The sequence below is a fragment of the Tupaia chinensis genome, unplaced genomic scaffold, assembly GCF_000334495.1.
Source record: "Tupaia chinensis unplaced genomic scaffold, TupChi_1.0 Scaffold000119_1, whole genome shotgun sequence".
In the NCBI taxonomy this organism is placed as follows: Eukaryota; Metazoa; Chordata; class Mammalia; order Scandentia; family Tupaiidae; genus Tupaia; species Tupaia belangeri.
The window spans coordinates 2,018,997-2,045,192 of record NW_006159585.1 but is presented as its reverse complement, the minus strand read 5'-3'; the positions used below and the strand labels follow the sequence as shown (position 1 = coordinate 2,045,192).

At 35.1% G+C, this 26,196-nt stretch overlaps 1 protein-coding gene across 1 annotated transcript in view; it reads right to left on the bottom strand.

The window, feature by feature from the left end:
* Positions 1-26,196, bottom strand: part of PIK3C3 (phosphatidylinositol 3-kinase catalytic subunit type 3) — a 144,680-nt gene that overhangs the window by 33,008 nt on the left and 85,476 nt on the right. Inside the window, exons 17-21 of the mRNA XM_006144396.3 lie at positions 25,356-25,484; positions 24,639-24,708; positions 21,569-21,633; positions 19,956-20,040; positions 13,841-13,915 (exon numbers count right to left, since the gene is read on the bottom strand). Of these exons, the coding sequence (XP_006144458.1) occupies positions 13,841-13,915; positions 19,956-20,040; positions 21,569-21,633; positions 24,639-24,708; positions 25,356-25,484 (424 nt within the window). The remainder of the gene's footprint in view (positions 1-13,840; positions 13,916-19,955; positions 20,041-21,568; positions 21,634-24,638; positions 24,709-25,355; positions 25,485-26,196) is intronic.

The following is a 26,196-nucleotide window of genomic DNA, read 5'->3' as shown; positions in this document are numbered from 1 at the left end:
CACACACACACACACACACACACACACACATGTCTGGTGTGTCCTTCGAGCTCTCAGAGCTGGGATTTGAACCATGGTTAAAATGTTGGTTAAGGGATTCAGCTCTGTTAACCAGCAGGCCATGGGGTTGGCCCTGATGTCATATTTCCTATTGTATGTATTTAGGTTTATAAAATATGTCAACGGGGGGGGGTGTTGTTTCCATTCAGAAGAGGCCTATATGCCATTCATAACTGAAAAACACCCTTGCAGAAATTCTAAAATGTGCTTCAGTGATCTCTGAGCAGAATAAAATCAATTTTGAAGGCAGATTCACACAGTTCATAATTATCCTGAAGGAAGTCCATGATTAAAATAGGAGAAATTTTAGAATTAGGAATTTGACAATTATAGTACAGACTAGAAAAGCATCATTTCCTAATCTCTTAGTGTTTAAAGTGGGTATGCTATCATTTAAATTTTCCATTACTTGGTGAAAATTCATGATTAACTTCTGTTAGGGATTTTGCCACCTTTAAATATTATATTACCTCTGTTCAGCTAAGCACTTCTTTATTGTTTTATTCTTATTCTGGAATTACTATTTATTTTCTTCCATCCTTGGATAAGTATCATAATAAGATGAGAAACTCAGAGTATTACAAGTGTAGATAAAAATTCCTTAATTTTATTTAATTATGTAAATAACTTGTTACCAATATACTGCCTAATGTTACTCACTTCTCAAGTAGGTAACTAATTTGACCAATCTCTGATACAAAACTGTCCTCACACGTACTTTCAATAGGAAACTTAGTACCTATTTTCTTCATGTTGTTATAGGCATTACTGGAATTTTGGTTATCTGCAATGCATCACTGCTTGCAAATGAAGGGTACATTTCTATCCATCTTCTAAGAAAACTTTCAAAGAACAGGATTACTGTTTAATTATAAGGCGTAAAAGATTCAGTATCTAACAATGAAACCATTATTAATGCTTTACAAGTTCAAAGAACCACGTATTTTGAAAAGAGGCTATTAATGTTTTAAAAATCATTCTTATACATACCAAAGGAGATTTTTTTAAAAGATAGTATCTATAAATGAAACTTTTAAGATTTAAAAACTGTACTTCATGAAATAAAAAAAAAAAAAAAAAGAAGTTCAATCTAGAAATTCAGGAAGTATGGTCTTACTGAAATCTATCACCTTTAATACAGGAGAGAAAGTGCATAGAAAACAAACTCACTGTTGACTATAATTATCTCCTGTCTCTGAATTGCAATAAATAGAAAATAAGAGGTGCTAATTAAGTTTGCCTGTTATCTGCAAAATAACATGAACTTAGGTCTAAAGTTCAAGATATTTGTAGTTCTTGGATTAAAGAATGGATATTGCTGAAACCATTAGTATTTAAAGGTAGAGTATTTTTTTAAATTTTCATGTTGTTCATTTAATAATTAAATGTGATTAATCTCAAAACTGTATTTATTCTATTTCTTCTATCTCTGCCTACATCTCCTACACCTCTTGTATCTGACTCTGTCCCACTGTTCCTATAAGCCAATCTCTATTTTATAATTTCCAACTATAAAAATTATTCCTTGCTACTAACCCACAGTGAATTTCTCTCTTCAACTCTTTTTATTACAATGTGAACTTTTATCATTTTTCCAGGAAATGCTTTTATTTCTTACATGAACACTATGTATTTTTATTATGTATCTCCACCATTAAGCCTAGCAACAAAGTAACAGATAGTAAACAACTATCTGTTATAATGAACCTTATGTTTTGGTATTAAAAATGCTCCCTTGGGACCAGCAGTTAGCATAATGGCTATGTCGCTGGACTCCCATGGAGTCGACTACGATTTGCGTCCCGGACCCAGAGGCTTAAACTCATGTTAGGCGCATGTGCATGTGTGCCCAAGATCTCAAGAGGAGAATGGAGGAAAAGGGATTGCGGCGTGGCCATTCCCCCGGGGGGGTGATTTCTTGCTTTCTGTTTCTCTGTCTGTCTCTGTCTTTCTGGAGAGCGCACGTGCCCTATAGCAAAAACCTCTCCAAAAATATAAAAAGCTCCCTTTACCTATATTCCCACTGTTCCCGATACTTATTACTTAAATCCTTACGGTATACTCAAATAGGGGCATTTTTATTTATAATTACAAATACAGTAATATCACAATATTTTTCAATAATAGTTTAGAGTCACAAAGTATATAAACTCATAAATAAGTATAGCACAGCACATATATATATATGCCAATTATTTGCTAATTGTTTCACATACTTTATTGTTTTCATTTTATATTCAATTATTAAGATAGGCTTCTTAAGAAAAAAGAAAATGAAGCTAACTAATGAAAAGGGTGCAAATCATGTCTATTAGTATATCTGACTATATTGTCTAGTTCCATTAAAAAAAATCTTTCAAATGTCATGCATTTTTCATCTTTCCTATAGCCAATAAGCCAACACAGATTTACTCTCTGCAATATTCTTTTCTTTTACAGAAGCATTTTAATGTATAAAGCAGAAGACTCACTCTTTGAAGATTAAAAACAATGATTTCAAGGTTTTAAAACACTTCAGTCTCAGAAATATTTAGTATTCTTTAAAACTAGGGGCCCGTCTTTATTCATTTGAGTTTTATTTATTTATTTACAATATTTATATTTTAAGTGAAAAATGAGAATAATAATACATATTAGATTAAAAAAACCCAATTAGTCAATTACTTTTTTTTTTTTTAAGTTTGCTATAGGGCACATGCACTCTTCAGAGAAAGAAAGAGAGGGGGAATGTGACAGCACCCCTAGTGGGATGGCCACACAGAAATCCTTTTTTTCCATTCTCTTCTCAGGATTTTGGGAATACACAAACATATGTACCCAGCATGTTTTTCAAGCTGCTGGGTCCAGGACTTGAACTGCACAGATGGCCATATAGGATCCAGCAGCCCTTACCAGCCACCAGCTGCCTTAAGTCAATTACATTTTTTTCTTTCTCTCTCTCTTGCTCTTTTTTTTTTTCTTTAAGATTTTTGCCATAGGGCTTGTATGTCATTGAAAAGAGACACAGAGAGGGGAAGTGAGAAGTTATCCCCCCATCCTTCCAGGAACATGGCCATGCCCCAAATCCCTTCTTCTCCATTCTCCTCATGGGATTTTGGGCATGTATGCAACCTGGCAAGGTTTTTACTTGGACCACAGTTGGCCATGTCCAAGTGCAGCACCTTCACTATCTCACCACCTGCTGGCCCAGTGAGTTACATTTTAACTTTTTTTCTTTATATTAAAACTGTTTTCTATAAAAATAATAATTCAGTGAGAAGTAGAATCCTGTGTTATATTTTGCAAGTCTTTTTAATTTTTGGCTTAATAGGAGATGGTTGGATTCTCATATTTATCACTTTTTAATCTATTATGATACAGTATGTTAACTCAACTTAAAAAAAGAGAATCGACTCTCAAACAGATACGGGTCTTAAAAAGGTTAATTATATTTTTTTAGGTAACTGTAGAAAGTTTGCTACAAAACAAATTTTTTTTTTGAAAGGTTCATGCTATAGGGCATGTGCACTCGCCAGAAAGAGACAGACAGAGACAGAAAGCGAGAAATCACCTCCCGGGGAGGATGGCCACGCCACAACCCCTTCTCCTCCATTCTCCTCTCGGGATCTTGGGCACGCACACATACACACTCAGCGTGAGTTTAAGTCACTGGGTCCAGGACTCAAACCACGGTCAGCTACATGGGAGTTCAGCAACACAGACATCATGCAAACTGCTGTCCCCCCAAAACACATTTTCAATGTCTCCCATAGAAATTTTTATATTTGGGCATTATATATTGCTTTAAGTTTGTTTACTTTTTTCTTGAATGAGAGTGACAGAAAAACAGAGTGGAAAAGAGAGAGCAAGAAACCGCTTCCCTCGTAGGGTCTTGACACCATAATCTAGTCTCAGCTTCATGTGCCCTGGATCAATGCCCAGTGTACTCAGGGAGGTCTCTGGTATAAACCTGAAACCTTCTCCTGTGAGTCAACCTCATAAAGCTTTGTTTTAAGTAGCTATACCACTGTCCTATCCTGCCTCAAGCAATCATCTGTAGTTCAACATAATCTCCAGGTGATTCTGGCATAGTTTGAGGATTAAGGATTTATTTGTTTATTTATTTTTTAAGAGAGATTTTCGCTACAGGACATGTGCACTCACCAGAGAGACAGAGAGAGACACAGAGACAGAAAGCAAGATATCACACCCCAGGGGAGATGGTCACACCACAATCCCTTCTCTTCCATTCTCCTTTTGGGATCTTGGACACGCATGCACACATGCCCAGCATAACATTTAAATTTCTGGGCCTGGGATTTGAACCACAGTCAAATATGTGGGAGTCCAGCGATATAACCATTAGACCATCTATTGGTCCCTAGGATTAAGAATTTCTAATCTAGTTTATACCAAGTAATGCAACTTACAATTACAGTAAGGTTACTGTGGAAGGGATAGCGGTTAAGATTAACAACCTGAATAAATTATAATTCATATTCAAAACAAACAGTTATAGATTCCCTGTGTTGTATAATCCTATAACCAAAAACTTGACACTTTTTCTGCTCAAGAGGTCACTACACAAAGGCATTAACATTCTAGTAATTTGATATGGTTGCTATTCTATAGTGAATTTTGAATGCTTTAAAGCACATTAAAATTTAACCTCCCAAGAGAGTTATTAATTGCAAAACAAAACAAATTCAGTATCTACCCAGCATTAAAGAATGCATCACCTAGTAACATAATGTGCATGAAAAAGTCAGTATTCTAATCTACAGTTTCACTCCAATGATGGAATTAGACTTTTTCATATAAAATATGATTGCAAAGGCAGTAGATTGATATCTCCCCACATAACCTCAAGTTAATTTAACCACCCTGTAGCCAGGATCTTCAAAAAGTTCACAGTAAATGTGTATTGTGAAAAACTATGCAGGGACTTCAAAATTTTTCTGCACAAAGATAAATTTGCACCAACTTGTTATAACATCTCTGGACAGGATGCAGTTTGAAGGTCTAAGAAGAATAAGGCCATCGGTATGAAACAAGCTCCTACCAGAGCAACATGAATTCTGCCACAATTGAAGGAAGAACATCAAATTTATGGTCCTGCTTGGGTGGAAGAAGGGTGAAATCACTGAGGCTTTACTAAAAGGTTATGGGGACAATGCGCCAAAGGTATCAGCCGTTTACAAATGACAACTCATCTTAAGAAGAGACAAGACTGTGTGTAAAATGATGCCCGCAGTGGCAGACCACATCACTCTGTGAGGACAAAATGAATCTTGTTTGTTTCCTATCTGAAAGGATCAGTGACTAAAAGCAGAAACAAGCCAATATTACAGACATATCAATTGGCTAAGTTCACACAATTCTGACTGAAAAATTAATGTTTAGCAAACTTTCTGCTTGATGGGTGCCAGAACTGTTTCACCCAGATCAGCTACAGACAAGAGCAGAGCTGCCAATGGCAATTTTAAATAAGAAGCATTAAGATTTCCAAAGAATTGTAACAGGAGATGAGACATGGCTTTACGATCAGAAAACACAGCACAATGAAAGCAATGGCGACCAAGAGGTGGAAGTGTCTAGTCAAATGAAAAGCAGACCAGTTGCTCTTGTGTACAGTACTCTCAACTGGCCTGAAGTGTCATGTTTATCATGCTGTGTAAAATCTCTTTAGAAACTAAATGATATATAGCAATTGAATGTATAAATAATAATTTTTAAAAATCTAAAAAATGAGAAAAAAAGCAAACATCATGGTAACAGTTTTTTTTGGAATGCTCAAGGCATTTTGCTTGTTGATGTTGCGGAGGGCCAAAAATCGGTAACATCTGTTTATTACCGGAAGGTGTTGAGAAGGTTAGCTCAACCTTCAGCAGAAAAATGTCCAGGAAAATTTCACTGATGAGCCCTTCTCCATTGCAACAGTGCTCCTTTTCATTCGCTTTATCAAACGAGGGTCATTTTTCAAGGGTTTTGATGAGATGTTATTAGGTATCCACATTACAGTCCTGACTTGGCTCTTTCTGACCTCTTTTTGTTTCTTAATGTTAAAGTATCTTTAAAGGACACTCATTTCTCTTTAGTTAAGATGTAAAAAAAAAGACTGTATTGATGTGGTTAAAGTCCCAGGATTCTCAGTTCTTTAGGAAGGACTAAATGGCTGGTAACAATGCTTATGAAAGTATGTGGAACTTGATGGAGCATATGTTGAAAAGTTTGCATTTTTTAAGTTTATCTTTTAATTCCATTTTTTATGGACTTTTAGAAGTCCTAACATGTATTACATGTAAAAAAAATCTTCTTTCAGCTTTGTGGAGTTTACTGAATTGTGTGCTCTTCTCCTTTGCATCCCATATAAATCCAACACTTGCTTCATGACCTAGCCTAAGTTATTTTCTCCAAGTGATTTCCAGCTCCTTTATAGCATCTTATCATTCTTTATTACTTCTTATAAGAAGAAGCTATGTATTTCCAGAACTTAAAAAGGTAAACTTACAGCAACCATTAAGATTTTCTTCATGATAAAATTCAGTAAATACAAGAAGACTGACTTCCTAATACTAAATATTCAAGCAACTTTCCAGAGACCTGAACTTTTAAAATAATGTTTAAAAGAAAATTATTTACATGAAGACCAGTCCTTGTGATTATTTAAGTATCTAAAGAAATAAAGGGTAAAATAAAGTATTCATGGCTAAAAAGGGAAGCTATAGCTGGCTCTCTTGCAACTGTCAACTGTGGATAACCAACCATATGGGTAAATAACAGTATGTCCACAGCTTTTAGCAATACAACGTTGGCAAGAAATATTTCAAAGAGTGGATTAAAAATGCCATGAAAAAAATCCTAGCTCATTTATTCATTTTAAAAGCATTTTTTGGGTACAGTCAAAAAGTGTAAGACTTTTTTTAATCCCTTTTCTTCATACTCCATGAAATAAGCAAAAAGTGTATGGTTATTTATTTTTTAAGAGGTTTTTACCTTAGTGTGAGTGCGCTCACCATCAAGAGAGAGAGAGAGGGAGAGAGAGTGAAAGGGAAAGTGAGAAAGCACCCCCGGGAGAATGGCCATGCTGCATTCTCTTCTCCTCTATTATCCTCCCAGGATCTTGGGTCCACACACACATGAGTTCAGTGTGAGTTTAAAGCCACCAGGTCCAGGACTTGAACTGCAGTCAGCCATGTGGGAGTCCAGTGATGTCAACTCTACACCATCTGCTGGCCCCAAAAAGTGTATGGTTTTACAGTCTAAAGTATATGTAATTTATCAAACCGAGTAACTTAAATATAAATACTGGGTTATTGGAAAAATCATAACATATTTTCCTATGCAAAAATGCATCATGACTTTTCCAGTGACCCAATACTAATAGCTAAACAGGCACCACTATTTGAAAAGTAACTTAGTTCTATTTAAGATGATTTTGAACACTGAGAATAACTACATTATACTCTGAGACAAAAGTAAATATATTGTAGTATTTTTCATTTTTAAAATATAAAGGTTTACCTTAAAACACAGAGAAGTATAACATCAAATAAATGATCAAATTGACTTTCTCTTTTATAAACCATCCTACAGTAACAACATAAAGATTCATTCAAAAGAGAATTTCAGAAAGCAATAATTTAAAGAAGTTTGGATTTTAGGGTAGAAAAAATATTTTAAATACATTAACATTTTTTTTTTCATCTCTGAAATTAGGAGACCAAGTAACAACTACATAAATCAGAAAAGGAAGGCATTGTCAATTCAAGATGACAGAACAAATTACCAAGTATTTCATTTAACACTAACACCACCCCCAAGAGATAAATTCTATTATTATTTATACATCCAGAAAAAAAGACTTGAATTGTGTAAGGTAACTTGTTCAAAATCATTCAATAGTGGGGGAAGAAATTAAACCTAAAATTTAATATTAGAGGCTGACATATTTACTGCTATGTGAAACTATTCATCAGGAATTTTTAAAATGTGAAACAATTTCTCATAAAATTAGAAATGATAAAGACACAGATAGATGTTTAAAAAGAAATATACAATTAGAATGACATTTTTGCTTATGTTGATCTTTCTGACAAAGGTTCAAAGTGTACTGCACTGAAGTACCAAGACAAAAAAGCCACCGCCTCTCACAAATGGACAGATCAGAAGGGCTCCTCTTAGGACTTCCAACTAACTTTCAATTAAGTACAGTTATCTAGATCCACTTTCATTTGTGAATGCTTTTCAATGATTTATTTATTAATCTATATATTTTTATTATAAAGTCTATATATGATAGCAATGAAAGTTTTTCAGCTGTATTGGTCCCAAGTTTTTCTCAGTCTCAAAAATTAAAACATAAGGGAACCAGCAGTTAGGGTCATGGCTATGTCACTGGAATCCCATGTAGGAGACTGCGGTTCACGTCTCAGACCCGGGGTCTTAAAACTCACGCCGGGCGCGTGTGACGCCATGCCCAGGATCCCAAGAGGAGAATGGACGAGAAGGGATTGCGGCATGACCATCCCCCTGGGGGATGATTTCTCGCTTTCTGTCTCTATGTCTCTCTGGTCTGGTGAGCGCACGCGCCCGATAGCAAAAATCTTTCCACAAAAAAAAAAAAAAAATTAAAACATAAAATATACCTTTCTCCCCAAGAGTTGGGATAATATGAACTATATTTCATTTGACTGTCACTAATGATTATTTTCAATGAGCTTCTTCATTTTATTAACACTTTTAAAATGTAATCAGTATGCATCTAATGGATGCAGTGCACATCAATCAAGTCAAAGATATTACTATATATGTTAACATCACAGATAACTTTTCATTTGTGTGTATGTTAAATGTTTTTTCCTCCCATCCCCTCTCCCTCCTTCCTACGGCCTGTTACCCACTCCTCCTATACAGTCTCTGGTATCTACAGTTTTCCTCCTTGCTATTATACTTTCCCATCTTTCTGTTTTGGCCAGAGTGCAGATATCCGGTATATACTAATGAGCTTCTTAAAGCTGCCTCTAAGAACAAGTCTGACAAACTACTTTTTCCAATACTGTATTATCGTTTAAACTTTCTAACTGCTTGCTCAAAGAATGCTATAGTAATGCATTAAGAAGTGATATATAATTCACTCCAAATTTGCTTCAAGAAAACATTATAACTGACCACCTGATACTAGTACACTAACAAAAGAATTTCTGCACTTTAATGTTTACAATGGATACAGAGCACCCTCTGCTGCACAAGCAGGGAAACTTCAAGCAATCTAAAAGTCTCAAAGACCAAATAGCACAGGCAAAAAAATTGGGGGAAATCCATAACGGGGATTCATAAATTGCATTTTACTATGTTACCTTTGTGTATATTTCAAAATTCTCTACAAGAAGGGAATAATTTTCTTTGACATATGCCTAGAATTCTTAGCCAGATCCTCTTCTGCATCTTTAATTTTATAGGTAGAATAGTTTGTCATGGACAAGCCCCCAAGACACCAGTGAAATGAAATCAGGTTTCTTCTTCTGTTCCACTTCTCTTACCAAAGAACTAGACAGAAGTGATATGGTGGAATCAGTAAAGAACATAATTGAAAATTACTTTAATTCAGGGTAGAGTCATAAGCTTTAAATCTACATAGGATGAAATGAGGACAGAACACTAAGGTGTATTATATTGAGGAATCAGAGAACTGTTATTTAATATACTTTTAAATGTCCATCAGCTATTGAGAGATCGGGAAATTATTCAAGAGAATCCAAAGTTCTCAATTTTTAAAATGCTACACAATCTATATGAAGATAGAAGGGGTCCAAAATATACAATGGAAGATGCTTCGCAATATTTGAGGAATCTTGAAAAGCAGTAAAATTAATTTATTAAAATGAATCACATTCAAAATTCACTTTGTCTCAACTATAGTCTACTTACTGTATATATAGAATTAGTACAACATGAAATTGCTTCGGAATATGGACTATCAGTAAAAGATGAGTAAAGACAGAAAACTTAATTTACTATAAATTTTTAGAAGTTGAGGATTGCATTATACTTTTGTTCATACTGACATAAATCAGCCTCATCATAAATAATCCAATTTCATTCAGACTAAACCTGAAAAATTCAAAACATTTATACTATGAAGGAAAACTTAAAAATCTAACTACATGATATAATTGAAAGAAATAATTACAGAGTGGTTAAGAACTTTTTTTAAGAATGTGTCTCTTATTTCATGTATTTTAAGGTAAGTTTTTGAAAGGCAAATTTGGAGCACCCTCTAGTGGGAAACTGGTAATAAAAAGCTTAAAACTTCTGTTTCTGAAATTTTATAATGCAATTTCCATAAAACAAGTAACCCAGACCTGGGTCACAGAAATACACTAGGTAGACTTCTTTCTGAATTTATACTACTAACACATACAGACACACATGAGCAAGAGAGAGCACTTCTCAAAGTCCAACATAAAACCTCAATTATATTATCTGATAAACTATTTATCAGTTTCCAAAGAAGAGACAAATAGGACCTGTGAATATCATATAGATGTAATGCTACCTATACAGAGAATTCCATCATGATCATAAAATGATCACCATTTATTTAAAAAAATGGCATTTCAGTAGCTTGGGTGTAGTTGTTCAAAGATTCAACAAAAAGAGTTAATAAAACAAATTACAATCCTCTCTAAGTAAACCATGACATTTTATAAATATCCTTTGCTATACTGGCAAATTATCTAAGAATCTCCATGACAATCTGATCATATTCCTTGTCTTAGGTATAAAAGGGATTGCTGGGCCCTAACATATACAGGGTATCACACATGCAAACTATACTACAGATGATTTTTCACATGTAATAATGAATACACTTGTTATATTATGTTAAATCCTGGCTATTACAATGTGTAGAAATCTAACACAAAATATCCTTATCTGAGAAACTAATTTAGAGAATAATGTAATAATCTATTTTCTGCAGAAGGCTGAAAGAAATGAATTATTGAGGCCCAAAAAGAAAAGTCTACACGAAAGAGCAGAAATACTTAGTTATTATTTAATACTGACTTATTGAGCACTTTAGTGTTGGTGTTGAAGACACTAGTAGCATGGTGGTAAGCTGGATGGATCAAGTCCCTGTTTTCCTATAAGTTTTCTCCTGAATGGGTGAAGATGATAAGTTAACAAGCTCTAGAAGGGCAAGGATTTCTGTCTGTTTTGTTAACTATAGCTCTGCAACATCTAGTAGGCACTCAATAAATACTTACTGAATTAGACAAAAGAAGTAATCAGCTAGTGCTGAAGTGCAGTAAAGAAAAGAAATAAAAGGGTAATGGAGGAAGAAACACTCGTTTTTACAGATCACAGAGTTAGAAAGGGCTTCTCTAAGGAGATGTCATTAGACTTAATGAGTAAATTTGGCTTCACCAGGATCTGAAATAAGGGAGTTTCTGAAAGAGCAAACAACATAGGCATTTGCAATGATTTGACATTCAGGCAAGACCACTGTGGGCAAGCTAAGGGGCCATAATGTACAGCTCAGGTTTTATTAAAATTGTTTTGGAAAAACATGTCCTCGGCTTGAAATGTAGTGAAAGCAGTGGAAATGAAGACAGTGGGTAACTTTATGATCTATTTTGGAGGTACATAGTGGGTAGAATTTGCTAATTGGTTCAATATGTTGAGATGAGGCCAAGAGAGGTATCAAACTAATTGACTAAAGGATATAGAAACGCAGTATATAGATGTAAATACCAGATATAGTATGTGTGAAAGAGGAGGGTCTGAGGAAGGACATTTAAAGAAAAATAGGGAGGCAAAGCATTAATGGCACAAAGAAATGTGGTATTATCTGTTGAAAATATTTTGTAGTTTTATCAACTGTACTAGGGAGAAATGTTCACCTGCTAAAATATCCATTTTGTAAGCTAAATAATAATGCGATTCTATGTATAAAAGAAAATGAAATAATAAAAATAAATGGGGGAAAAAAAAAAAAGAGAATGACTTCTGAGTCTAGGGCTTGACCACGTGAGAAAATGATGTTGCTGTCTCCTGAGATGGGAAAATGTGATGAGATGATAGGTCGTGTAGCAAGAGAACAACTTTTACAATTAGCCATATGTAATTAGGATTTTGAGTAGGCAGTTGAGTATTTCAACTTTAAGTTAACAAAACGGATTGAAGCACTGAGTGTTACAGGTAAACTATATGAGCAGGGAGTCCCCATATAGCAACGAAGGGGACATCTGACACATCAATCACGGATACCAGGCATTGCAGCTAGACCCCCTGGTGCCAAAGGAGAAGAGGTTATCTACTCTTATTCTTCTCTCCTTCCATTCCACATACACACACAGGAATTCACTGTGATGCTTGGTCAACATCCTACTTCCCACTAGGGTCAATAAACTAATATGGGCAGAATCATCCCTATGTGGCCGATTATACCCACCAAGTTCATACTGGACACGCACAATTAGGTAAGCGAATTCTTAGATGGTGAGAAGTACACAGCACAGATAAAAGTCTGTGAATTCATACAAATAAGCCAGCTTCCATTACAAAAATCCCCTTCTAAATATTAATGAGAAGACAGCAACACCTAACCTCATTCCCAGCATAGCTGTCCTCCTCAGACAGCTTCCCACCCACACACCTTTCTGACATGGGGTGTATTCTTCCTCCTCTTAAAAAAAAAAATCACTTTTCTGTTAAAAACTTCTCTTTTCAGGATGGCAGGTAGCATGGCTGTTAAAGGTGCTGGATTCCCAGGTAGCCAACCGTGGTTCGAGTCCTGGACATGGTGGCTTGCTTTCTCACTTTCCCTTTCTTTTCTGTCTGGTTAAATTAAAATAATAATAATAATAATAACAACAACAAATGGAATTAAGTGAATAAATAATTCTTAAAAAATATGGGAACCAGTAGTTAGCGTAATGGCTATGTTGCTGGACTCCCACGTAGTCGACCGCGGTTCGTGTCCCAGACCCGGTGGCTTAAAATTCACGCTGGGAGCGTGTGCGTGCGTGCCCAAGATCCCAAGAGGAGAATGGAGGAGAAGGGATTGCGGTGTGACCATACCCCCTGGGGGGTGATTTCTCGCTTTCTGTCTCTATGTCTCTCTCTGTTTGTCTGGGAGCGCACGTGCCCTATAGCAAAAACCTCTCTCAAAAAAAAAAAAAGAAAAGAAAAAGGAAAAAAAACTTCTCTTTTCCTACTTCACTCATGTTTGTGGCTTCATTCTGTATATCAGAGTAGGTCTCTAACCTTAGAGGCCTAGACCCAAATAAGCAAGTATTGCATACAATGCAGTTCAGCTCCCTGTCTGATAACAACAGCTGTAAGCATGATAATTTGCACAGAGGTGATGTTTAAAGACAGTGCCAGAACTGTTAGGAGGAAGGAAGATGAAAATGATTATTCTAGGGACTCCAAGGGGAAAAGCAAATAATTAAAGACAGATGTGAACATGAGTTAAAGACAGTTTGATAAAAGAAAGAACATTCTAACTACAGCTATACAGTATGAGAGCTTACACACAAAGGCTTTCCACAAAAAAGAAATTTCAAGTACATAAGCAAAGGTTAGATGATCATCACTATGGCTTTACTACTAAAGCAATTTTTACAAGGGATGGGAGTTTCCCAAGGTACAATTTAAAACATCTTTTAAGACTATGATTAATCTTTACACCTGTGTGACTTATTATGTTACGCAGATTCCAAGGTAAAAAAAAATCACCATCATATACAAAGTATGTCCAGCAATAGCCTAGGAGCTTGCCTTTACTTGTTACCTGTTTTTGTCAATAATAGGTTATCCAGGTGCCGATCCCCAACTCCAAGTATGTATGTAATCACACAATAGCCAGCTGCAATAGAGTTTAAAAAAAATGTGAAAAACACAAGCAAACCAGGTTATACATGTCACAACAAAAAGGCAGTTTTTGTTTCTTTTATTTAAACTTGCTTTTTACTGTCTCTTTTCTTACCTAAAGTATCAAATTTCTGGTCTTTGACTCTATGATGAATCTATCACTTTAAACTCAAAAGAAATTCCTATTTTCAGCAGAAAAAAATCTTGGTCAACTTTGTTAAATTATAAAATCGCTTGTATCCAAAGTTAAATTAGGTTTTAGGCAATTTTGTTATACAATAACATGTGTCTACCCCTTGTATATGACATGGAAAAAGAATTATCTCCAGAAACACACATAATAAAATCAACCATCAACCTTCCTGTAATCAATGTGCTATCTATAAAATAACAGAAATAAAGGCAGAGCTTAAAGAGAAAGTCTGTACGGAAACAATTTTGACATATCAGCAGATAAAAAATCAAGTACATTCACTTGGGTAAGAAAAGAACATAACATAATCTTCTGAAATATTAAGAAAAGTTACATGATTAAGGCAAAAGCTAAAACTGTTGATTCCAGTTTCATCTTTCTCTTTTAAAAAAGTCTAGCACTTATTGAAACTAATTGAATAGAACTTGGCAAACAGCAGCTTTTTGTAGCTTATTTTTATTCAGCTATATCTATTTCTCCACTGTTAACCTGCTAACAAATACAACTTGCAAACATATAAAACTATAAAAGTATTTTTTTTTGAGAGATTTTCACTGTAGGGCGCGTGCGCTTGCCAGACAGACAGAGAGAGACATAGAGACAGAAAGCGAGAAATCACCCCCCAGGGGGGATGGTCACGCCGCAATCCCTTCTCCTCCATTCTCCTCTCGGGATCTTGGACACGCACGCACACGCGCCCGGTGTGAGTTTTAAGCCACCGGGTCCGGGACACGAACAGCGGTTGACTACGTGGGAGTCCAGCGACATAGCCATTACGCTAACTGCTGGTTCCCTATAAAAGTATTTTTTTAAAAAACAGGCTTATTTCAGTCCCCATGTAGAAACAAGATCAGATCAGTTGATAAACAAATTAACCCTGTTCAGTAAATATCAGGGTTCATTTGACTCAGGTTATGAAGTCCATTCTAGAAGTCCAAAAGTGACTAATGCAACAATATCATCAATGGATGGAATAATTCATTAATAATCACAGTTACAATGCCTTGAAGGCCAGGCTGTTAGGTAGAAATATTACATGCATCATCTATAACCGTGTTAATGATGACAGTTAACTATTAGAATCATTCTTCAAATGAAAAACCTCAATTCTCTAGAACGAACATGACAGTCCAAGCTCATTGGGCTGGGAGAAGAGTCCTGTGAAATTTAAACAAATGCAATGATGGCATTTTTAAATAGGGAGCTGACTTGGCTAGAAATCAGCCCTTTTAGGCCACAGTTGATGATGCCTACAGTTGCAGCAGTCACTTGGGATCATGAGGAAAAAGTAAAGAGAATTTTGGAAACTGATTGATTCGTACCCCTTTAAACATTAGAAACAGCAGTAATCCCTTACATTAATCTTATCACAAAAAAACTAAATGAACTCTTATGTGTTTAACCTACTACAGTTAGATTATATAACTGCAACTGAAAGCATTTGTTAACACAGTGAAAGGTTCACTGAGGGTTGTGGGCACTGGAGGGACATCTACATGAAGGAAGAGCAAACTATAGCTTAGGGGCCTAATTTTGTTCCCCTGTGTTTTTGTAAAGATTCATTTGCATATTATCTTCAGCCCTACAATAAGCAGTGTTGAATAGCTACAACGGAGACCATCTGACCTGAAAAGCTTTAAGGATTTTTTATGTGCAAAGTTTTAATGGAAAATTGTGCTGGCCCTTGATGTAGGGCAATGCTACTCAAAATGTGATCCAGACTGGCAATATTGCTATCATCAAGGAACTCTTAGGCTTCATCTCAGTCTTACTGAATCAGAATTTCTAGGGGCAGTGGCCATAAGTCCACTTTAACAAGCTCTAAAAGAATGTTATACACAACAAAATTTGAAAAGCTTGCTCTACTGTTGTAGTGTACATAGAATCAGCTGGGAATTTTGTTAAAAGGAGATTTTGATCAGAACAGCAGGGTGCAAGGCCTAAGAGTCTGTCATACAAAGAAGAGCACAGGTAAAGTCAATGCTGCTGGTTCACGGATCAGCTTTGAGTAGCACTGCTCTAAAACTGCTGCAAAACATGCATTCCTAGAAATGACTAAAGGTTCCTAGTTGAAAAAGTACTAAATGACTGACTAAAGGACATTAAATTTGGCATTTACAGAGAAACTTGATATACTGAGAGCCCATTAGAACTTACTACATTTAGTTTTTTAATATGGGATTCCCTTAGAAATCTAGCCGACACTCAAGGATACAAACCAACTAATACTGTGCATATGAAGGCAGTAACAACTCTCGCAGTGTTTTTTCATTATTGTGTATCACTTAAACTGAACTGTTTTATAGAACTATTTAGTATTCTTGTTTCTTTAATAATAAACTACAATTCATTTCATCACGATTATTTACTTTGGCTCAAGATGTTTAGCTATGCCTATAGAGTACTGATTCACACGTGCAGCAACAGAATTTTTGACCTAAACTTTTCATGTGACTAGACGTAACATATATTATGCCTGTGTCTCCTGATAAAGCAAGATAATTGTATAAATAGGTCTTCATCATCAAACATCCTTTTATAGTGTTATTGTTATTATTAGATACTGTTTTTTACAATGGAAATGGAAAATGCATGAGATTTTTCATACTGTCTCAGTGATGAAAATGCTCATAAATATGTTCCATGATAATTTTGGTAACTTTTTTAAGTCAAATGAGACAGCAGGTAATCTTCCTGTGTGTGTGTGTGTGTGTGTGTGTGTGTGTGTGTGTGTGTGTGTATGAAAGGAGACATATGTACATATGTGACATAAATATGTTCCATGATAATTTTGGTAACTTTTTTAAGTCAAATGAGACAGAAGGTAATCTTCCTGTGTGTGTGTGTGTGTGGGTGTGTGTGTGTATGAAAGAAGACACATGTGCACATATGGTAGACTTATGAAGGGGACGGAATACACCCTCCAAAAGCCCTATATGCCATAATTCTTTTTCCTCTTACTCGCCATACTGTCAGGATCTTAAACATACTCATGACTAGGATGCTTTCCAAGCCACCAGGGCCAGGGCACAAACCCTGAATGATCACGTGGGATTCAGCTTACTTTGCGTAGCACCTAACTGCTACACTATGGAGCTAACTGTACACAACTATATTTAATAATACAGATAAACCTTCAGGGTGTTTCAATAATTTAAAGTGTTATGTCAATACTTAGAAGGCACTTTAACAAAAGAATAAGTACTGGAAATACAAAACAAACATTTGAGGCAAGAGTGGGATGATTCTCAGAAATATTAATGAGATAAATAATATTTAGATTGAGTTGTAACGGTACAGAGTAGATTAAAAAAATTTAGGGACACTAGTTATTTTTTAACTACATACGTGTTCTCTAGTGAAAAATTCAAATAATGACTTCCATTTTCCCATATTACCTGGACTGCTATCAAGCTCACTGAAATGCAACAGATTATTTTATAATACAGCAAGATATATACAAAAAACAGAAGGCTATCAATATGAACAGAAGGCCTGCCATGAAATCATTTATTGAGGGATGAATAAATATGCAATCTAAGGAAAAAAAGAGAGGAATAAGATATTGAGATTGTCAGGTAGTCATAGAAAAACATAAAAAAATAGGCCATGACTTTCCCAACGATCTAACATAGTCTGAATTGAACTGTCCAATAGATGTGATAATTTTAATTGCTATTTTTCCACATGAAAAGCCAGCCGTATTTTCTTTAACTCTTACGGGAATATGAAAACAAGATACGACGTTATGACATTAGCCATGTGGATAATATTACTGAGGATGATTTTAAATTTTTAATCAATATTTACAGAATGTGTAAAATAAATGTTTACGGCAAATACTAAGTTAAGTAAAAAGATATATCTTTTAAGATATGCAGAAAACCTTATGTAATAAGGAACTAAGAGTTAAATGTAGTGAATTTAAAGATGGTCTTTTTTTTAAATTAATTTTATTTCTTCTTCTCTTTTTTAAAATTTACCAGTGGGCACCTACACTCATGAGAGAGAGAGAAAGAGAGAGAGAGAAAGTGAGAAAAGAACCTACCAGGTCTAGCACTTCAACTGGAGTCAGCCAAGTACAAGTCTAAGCATCCTAACCAGCATGCCACCTGGTGGCCTCTGACCAAACGTTTTTTAACATCTATTTCTTTTTCTGTGTGTGTGTCTGTGTGTGTTTACAGGGTTCTCGATAGGGTGTCACTGAAGTCATGGTCCTCTTGCCCCAGCTTCCCAAACAGGTGTACACCATCATGCCCAGATTTTAAGGGTGAGCAAAGAATCTAACCAGTGTCTTACATGTGCCCTCAGCTTGCTAAGTGTGCAACCACAGCTGGACCTCTCTGATACCCTTTCATCCTGAGATTAGAGTATATTCTCTCAAGACAGCTCAATGACTTCTCTGACTAATGGAATATGACAAAAGTGATACAGCGTCAACTTCCCAGTCAAACCTTGAAAACCCAACATTTTCCACTTCCTTTTAGCATCTTGGTTTTGGCACCCAGCTCTAAGAAGCCCAAGCCACAGAGAAGCCACATGTAGGTAATTCAATTGATAAGGCTAACTGAAAGACAATATAAACTCTGTCAGGCAAGGGAGTGATCCATCTTGGATATCCAGACTAGCTGAACCTTTAGATGGTATCTAATTTTTTCAATATCACAGAAAATACAGACTTGAATGACAAAGAAAAAGAGAAGAGAATTTGAGAAATCAAAAGAAGAAAAGCTGGAAGAGAAGGAAGGAAAGGAGAGAGAAGTCACAGAGGAGGAGAGCAAATGCTTCCGAATGCTTCAGTCAGTGTTTTTAGGTTTTAAATTGAAATACATTGTATATTAACATGTTTATGAGCAAACTAAGCTATATGTAATATGTTTATATTACTACAGTAATCTAGTAATATAACTATAACAGATTCTAATACACACATACACACACGATTTTATTTCAGTGTTCTCAATGATCCTAGGAATACTGTCTTTTCTTTATGCTTCTCAGCCAAAAATGTATTGAAAATAAATTTCAGAATAAATTATGAGAAATAAGTTGTTGGAAATTTCTCTTAAGAAAGCAGTTTCTAAATCATAAAATAACAGATAAGTGCAACTATAGTTAAAAGTCTGGAAAATCTTTTCTTGCTTTCCCTAGCTCTTTACATATAGCCATAAATATAAATATAATATCTATAAAAAACAGATGTATTATATGCCATATATTATATAGAGCTCAACTCTACCGTCAACCCCTTTATTAATATTCCCTTAAACAATTTTATTAGAAGAGGATCTCTTAAATTTTTTTTAAAATTTTCTAGACTATAAGCTTCATAAAGACAGGCATAAATTAAAAAAAAATAAATTAAGCTCTATGGCACACTACTACATACTTAGTACTGTGAATGAACTGCAAGTACTGACTTTAAAATACCCCAAAAGGCACTTTCTTAACATAGTGCTATCATCTTAGCTCTTGAGCGTTATGTAAAACACAATTTTTTTCTGAAGCTTTTATACCATGATCTACTCAATGGCAGTTACTCAAAAAAACAGAAACATCTAAAGGGAAATTAATAGCTTCCAGGGATAGATACCTTATAATTATAAAATAGTTAAGTGATTGTAAAAATACATCCACTAAAAACTAAATAGAATTTATACTTGTTACTATACTACATCATCAAAGCATTAATGACTTATCAACATTTTATCTTTTACTTTTCTTCTTATATAATGTTTAAATCTTAGAATACTCTAAATGTGTATGAATATAGCAGTGCAGGATAAGTTGGTTTTCATTATTCAAACATATACATGGGAAATTAACAGCCTGAAAAACTTACCACAGCTTTTAACATAAGTGTCCATGACCTCAGCACTGATCCCATTTGGCCCATTTTCACTTGGTGCATATTTTCTAAAAAAGTTCTGAAAAGACATTATTTACACATTTAGGAATCCACTATAATCACACAAATTAAGATTTTGACATTATACATGATGATCAAGTGTCTAGTCTAAAACTTAGTCGAAACACAGAAAGAGAGATGTTGATTGAATAAAAGGATTATAGGGGCACAATAAATCCACTAGAAGTTCCATTACTGGGGGAAAACAACGTGTTTAATGTATTTTTGCTTTTTCAGATTACACACTTCATCTATAACTTTACATTTAGAGGTTAAAGAAAAATAGAGAGCACACTCTTTGAAAATAAAACTAATAGACTGTTAAAAAAAAATAAGCTTATTCTGTTCTCAGCTTTTTTGAATGCCAGTACATCTGATAAAGAATCTGTATCTAGAATACTATAAATCAAAAAAGGAAAACAGAAACAACCCAAAAGGACAATAGACAAAAGGTGAGAGTAAGTATTTCATGAAGAAATAAATGACTTAGATTTTTAAATGCACAACTTTGTGGATAATCAAGGAAATGCAAACAAAAAACACAATGATATACTCTTACAGTTTGTATAATGGTTTGTCAGCCAAAGGTTAACATTCTGAGAGATTGGTCCCAGGGTAATGGCTTTGGGAAGAGTTAAAATTTCTTAAGAGGTGAGGCCTAATGGCAGTGCACTATCCATTTTGCTGGGGGAATGGGAGGGACAGAGACAAGGTGGGAATTGTTTCCTCTCTCTTTGCACATGCCTGCCCTCCTCTCTACTTTTGTAAGCATGTTGTGATGCACCACCAGAGACCTGCTGATACTAGGAGCACCTTTGGACTTCTTAGGCACCAGAATCGTAACTCAAATAAACCTTTATTCTTTATAAATCACTGTCTCAAATACTTTTGTTTACAGAAACAATAATGACCTAATATAGATACAAAGAATTAGAAGTTTAATAACACCAAGATTAGTCAACGTACAGCAAAGAGAAACTTGAGATGAAACTATTTTAGAAAACAACTTTTCATTAGCAAGTGAAAAATATCCTATTATGTGGCTGAACTATGAACACAGATCAGACATGAAGCGAAAAATACATATAAAAACTGTCATATCTTAATTTTCAAAAGATAATTACAGAGAACAACACAAATAATAACTATGAAATAAAGACTTTAATAAAAACCTACATTAAGAGCTCTAGATACACTAAATGTATCTCACTTTCCTTTTTTTTTGTCTCTGTCTCTCTCCGGGAGTACATATGCCTTATGGTAAAAACTTTTTAAAAAGTTATTAACCTGTTCACCAATTAACTTCATATCCCCTGTTGCATATACGCCATGCTCTATTCATAATTGAACACCTGTATACATGATCATGAAAGAATTTTTCATTGTAAGCAATGTTTACTTCTAACGAAAAGAAAAATTTGAGGAAACAAGGGTGATAAAAGGTGACTTTTATTTTGAAGTCTGCGTACCTTTTTATAAAGATTCTTTTTTTAAATAAAAAAGGATCTACTCATTAATTTTATAAATATTCACAGTTGCTACTATACCTGAATGCTTCCTTCTGTATCGAGAACTTCAGCAACAGGAACTGATTGGATAAACTGCATGAAGCCTACATCGAAACGTACATATTCTACATTAAGGGTAACACCTGGTCAAGCAATAAACAACAACAACAACAACAAAATTTCTGCCAAGAATAACTTTCACCTGTAAATTGTTAAAATCCATATCTAGATGATTTGGAAAGGGCTCTGAATACTTTATTAAGTTCATTCTGGTATTGATGTCATAGTAACCACAAAGAAAATTTTCTTTATTTAATTGAGCTCATTTACTCTGTATATTCTGCTAGGCTAATTTCTATTATGGAACATGAGGAACACCAAGTAACAGACTAAGCTGCTTAAATGTAGCATCAAATAATTTCTTCTTTCTGTAGTTTTATAAAACAAACCAATTAGAAATATTGCAAATTTAAAACCACTTTGAGAAATCTGGAACTGAGGAATATATCATTTAACACTGAAACCCTAAGTATGTCCAATGGCTCTTTTAATCTAAAATTCTATCTTCTCTCATATTCTAGAAATAATCTGAAAAGGAAGAACTGATTCCTTAAACTATCAAAAAAGAGGAAAGAATATGTAGGAAAGTGAGAAAGAGAAAAAAGTAAGCCTGTTAAATTTGAGTACAACAGGGACGTAAAACAACAAATATATGAAAAACGGTCAATATTGAATGAAAAAAAAATTTCAGAATCAAAAATCATGACCTGCTTGTTGATGAGTCAGACACTTTAAAAATTTTTTTTGGAGAGATTTTTGCTCTAGGGTACATGTGCTTGCTGGAGAAACAGAGTGAAACTGAAACAGAGAAAGCAAGAAATCACTCCCTATGGGGGATGTCCATGCCACAATCCTTTCTTCTCCATTCTTGTCTTGGGATTTTGGACATGCACGCACAGGCACCCAGCATTCACTTGCAAGCCGCCAGGTCTGGGACTTCAACTGCAGTCAGCCATGTGAGAGTCCAGCACCTTAACCACACTATTTGCTGGCCCCACATTAGGAGATGATATACCCTTTTAGAGTAAGAAATGCCTCATTTATTCTTTATCACAAACACAAAATAGTCTGCATTAATTCATTTAATAGGTATTTATTGTTTTTCTACTATGTAGCAAGAACTTTGTCAAGTAAGCAAATAGATACTTGATCCTACCAACACAGATCTTAAAGCTTGTAGGTTTTGAGATAAATGCTGTATGTGTAAGAGTAGAATAAAAGGGATTAATAGTGTAGGGAGACTAAGTTACAGTGGGGATCAAGGGAGAGCTGACATTTGAATCATGTTTCCAAGCATAATACAGTTAATAGCTAAAGCTATGGAGAAAAAAGATGCTCCAGACTCATAGGGTTTGGGAAGGCTTTAAAAGAGCTTAGTGCATCACAGAAAATAAAAAATCAGTCAGTGAGGTAAAAGCCTAGGAATCAAGGAATGTGTGAAAAAAGAAGCGTGGAAGAGAGCACAGGTACAATGCACAACTTCTGAGCTAGATAATGGCTTTGATCTTTATTCCAAGAGCAAATGCAAGTGAGTAAATAAATTTACTAAGCAGGTTAGTAAAGCATATTTGAACTTCTAAAAAGATCATTCTAAGTAATAAATTAGAAGAGATTTGGGAGTGGACAGAGGAAGAGCAGAAAACCTGTAACAGGTATTTTGCTTCTCTAAGTTAAACTACTGGCATGGAACTCTAAGAGGAACAAGACTATGGAATTTATATTAAGCATTAGGTAAGTATGCCTAGGGAATCTTCCACCAAAATTCCAGAGGTTATTCAATCTCAAAGACTTAGATACCATATTTATATACATACATATGTATGTGTCTGTGTGTGTATAAAGGGAATTCAAAACATTTGTAAAAAATGAAAAATATGAGTTTATTTTAGTACAAAAGTTTTTTGAAATCTTTGCAGTTTTAAATAAGACATTTTTTATAAACTTTTTGAAGACCCCCCCTTACCTATATCTATATTGATAGTTATCTACATACCTACCTAAAAAAATATTCAGTTGAAATGTATAAAAAATAATTTAGGGACTGGCCCATAGTTTGGTGGTCAAGGGAACTGAATCTCACAGGGCTGACAACCATGGTTGGAATCCTGAATCCAATGGCTTGAAAAATACAATGGGAGTGGGACATGTGTGCCCAAAATCCCAACAGGATAGAAGAAAGGAAAAGGAACAAGACCCTAATCATACCCCAGTGGAGGGTGCTTTCTCCCTCTCTCTGTCTCTGCCTCTCTAGTTCTCTCAGGCAAGGCCTATACTCTGGTAATTAAAAACAAAAAACCTTAAAATAAAACAGTTAGCAACATCATTTGCTAAGTAGCTTTTTATTTATTTATTTTTTTGTGAGGGTTTTGCTATAGGGCATGTGCACTCGCCAGAAAGAGAGAGAGACAGAGACAGAAAGCAAGAAATCACCCCCTGGGGGATGGCCACGTTGCAATCCCTTCTCCTCCAATCTCCTCTCAGGAACTTGGGCACTCACGCACACGCACCCAGTGTGAGTTTAAGCCACTGGGTCCGGGACTTGAACCACGGTCAACTACATGGGAGTCCAGTGATATAGCCATTATGCCAACTGCTGGCTCCAGTAAGTAGTTTTTATAAGCCAGGCAAAGTACAAAAGCCCTCTGGGCCATAATACTTATCAAAATGACATTTAGGACCCAGATTACCATGTAAGAAACTACTGCGAAATGTAGCCAGTTTGAATGCAAAAAATATATCATAAAGGTGTTACCTTTCCTTCTAAATACGCTGTTTTAGAATTTCAATAGGAGAAAGAAAGGAAGGAAGGAAGAAAAAGAAAAACAAGAGAGAAAGAGAGATAGAGAGAAAAAAACATATAAAGAAAAAGAACTAAGGAAAGGAAAAGGCAGGGAGGAAGAATGAAAGGGAGAAAGGAAGCCAATCAGACAGCTCAGCTGGTCTTCGGTGCTACAAATAAGTTTGATGTTTAACATTCTTAATTTTCAATTCAAAAAGGAAAAGTATACTCACTGGAAACTGAAATAATCATAAAGTAAAATAAACTTACCATGCTTTGTACTAGTGGCTAATACCTTGTAAGGTGTTAATTTCAAATCCAGATTTTCTTTCCGTAAGAGCTTTTGATGCAAAGATAGAAAACATAAACTATTAAAAAACAGTTTTGCAGGCAGATATTGCAGTTGTTTAATATAATATAGATTTAGAGGGCAAGCTTAAATTAAGTTTAATTAAATTAAATAGCCAATTTAACTTGGATCATGAAAATAAACTTATGAAGCACTTTACATGACCCGATGTGAAATTTTTATCTACTCTAAATCTGTCAGCAGTTTTCCATAAATAGTAGGGTTCCTACCCCAGCTTTAGGTAGTTCTTTCTAGACATAAGGTATTGTAGAACTCAGAAAAAAGGAAATAAGGGCAATCATGTTTTTTAAAAGCCAGGGGCAAGGACAGAATTTTTTCCTTCAAAAAAAACAATAGCCTAGGAAGAAAGAAATCACTGAACTGACATTGAGAGAGCTTAACTTGGAAAGAAGTTGTTATGGAACACATGCAGTTTCATTTTTACACTGTTCTCAAGAACCACTCTGAAGTACAGAGTAACACTACATTTGTCCAAGGTCAAGTGGAAATCACTAAGCTTTCTCAGACTGTACATGAATGTTACAAATATTTGTCTCTGAAAACAGTGCACGTACCAAGCCATAGTTTACTGAAATAAAAACACGTTCGCCACCAACATAAGGTAAGGTTATATTCACCTTGTCCATGAGTGAAATGATTTGAAGAATAAGTTGATCTTGACGTAAATCATCTCCATGCTTAAATATAACTGGATATTTGCCTCCATCTTCTGTCTTAAAGAACAATTGCGCAGGCATAAGGGCACTCTGGAAAATAAAAATACTATTGCCAATTTGGATATAAATTAATACATAACTTTCACTAAACACAGAAGGAAATGTTGTCATAGAAGTCAAATATACAAGTAAATAAGACCTAAAGCAACATAATGAACTGTCAGTAATACAGTGTATTTGGGTATGTGGGAGAGAACAACGAAGTATGTTCTTTGAAGTATGAACAATGAATTGGTCAGAAGACTGCATAGCAGAAAGAGTACAAGCTCTGGAATGAGACACTCATTGTCCAGGCTCTGTCAGGTACTAGCTCGATGATCTTGTGCCTAGCCTTTAAGCTATTCCCTAACATGTGAAAATATAAGGTGATCAGAAATAGTAGAAGCCAAGGGCCTGGCACCATGATTGATACAGAGCAGACATTTTATACATATCTACCATCATCATCTTTATTATTGGAGATATACTAGAACAAATAATGTGAAACAATATAGCATAAAAATAAACCAGATAAACAGTCAAGCGCCTACCAGCCTACTATCCTACTAGTTATATATATAGCTTTGAGAGTCAAATTATTCATCAAGCTGCCTTGAAACATAACTCTCAAAAGATTTGGGGACCAGCAGTTAGCGTAATGGCTATGTCACTGGACTCCCACATAGTTGACCATGGTTCGCATCCTGGACCCGATGGCTTGAGACTCACGCTGGGCTTGTGTGTGTGCATGCCCAAGATCCCG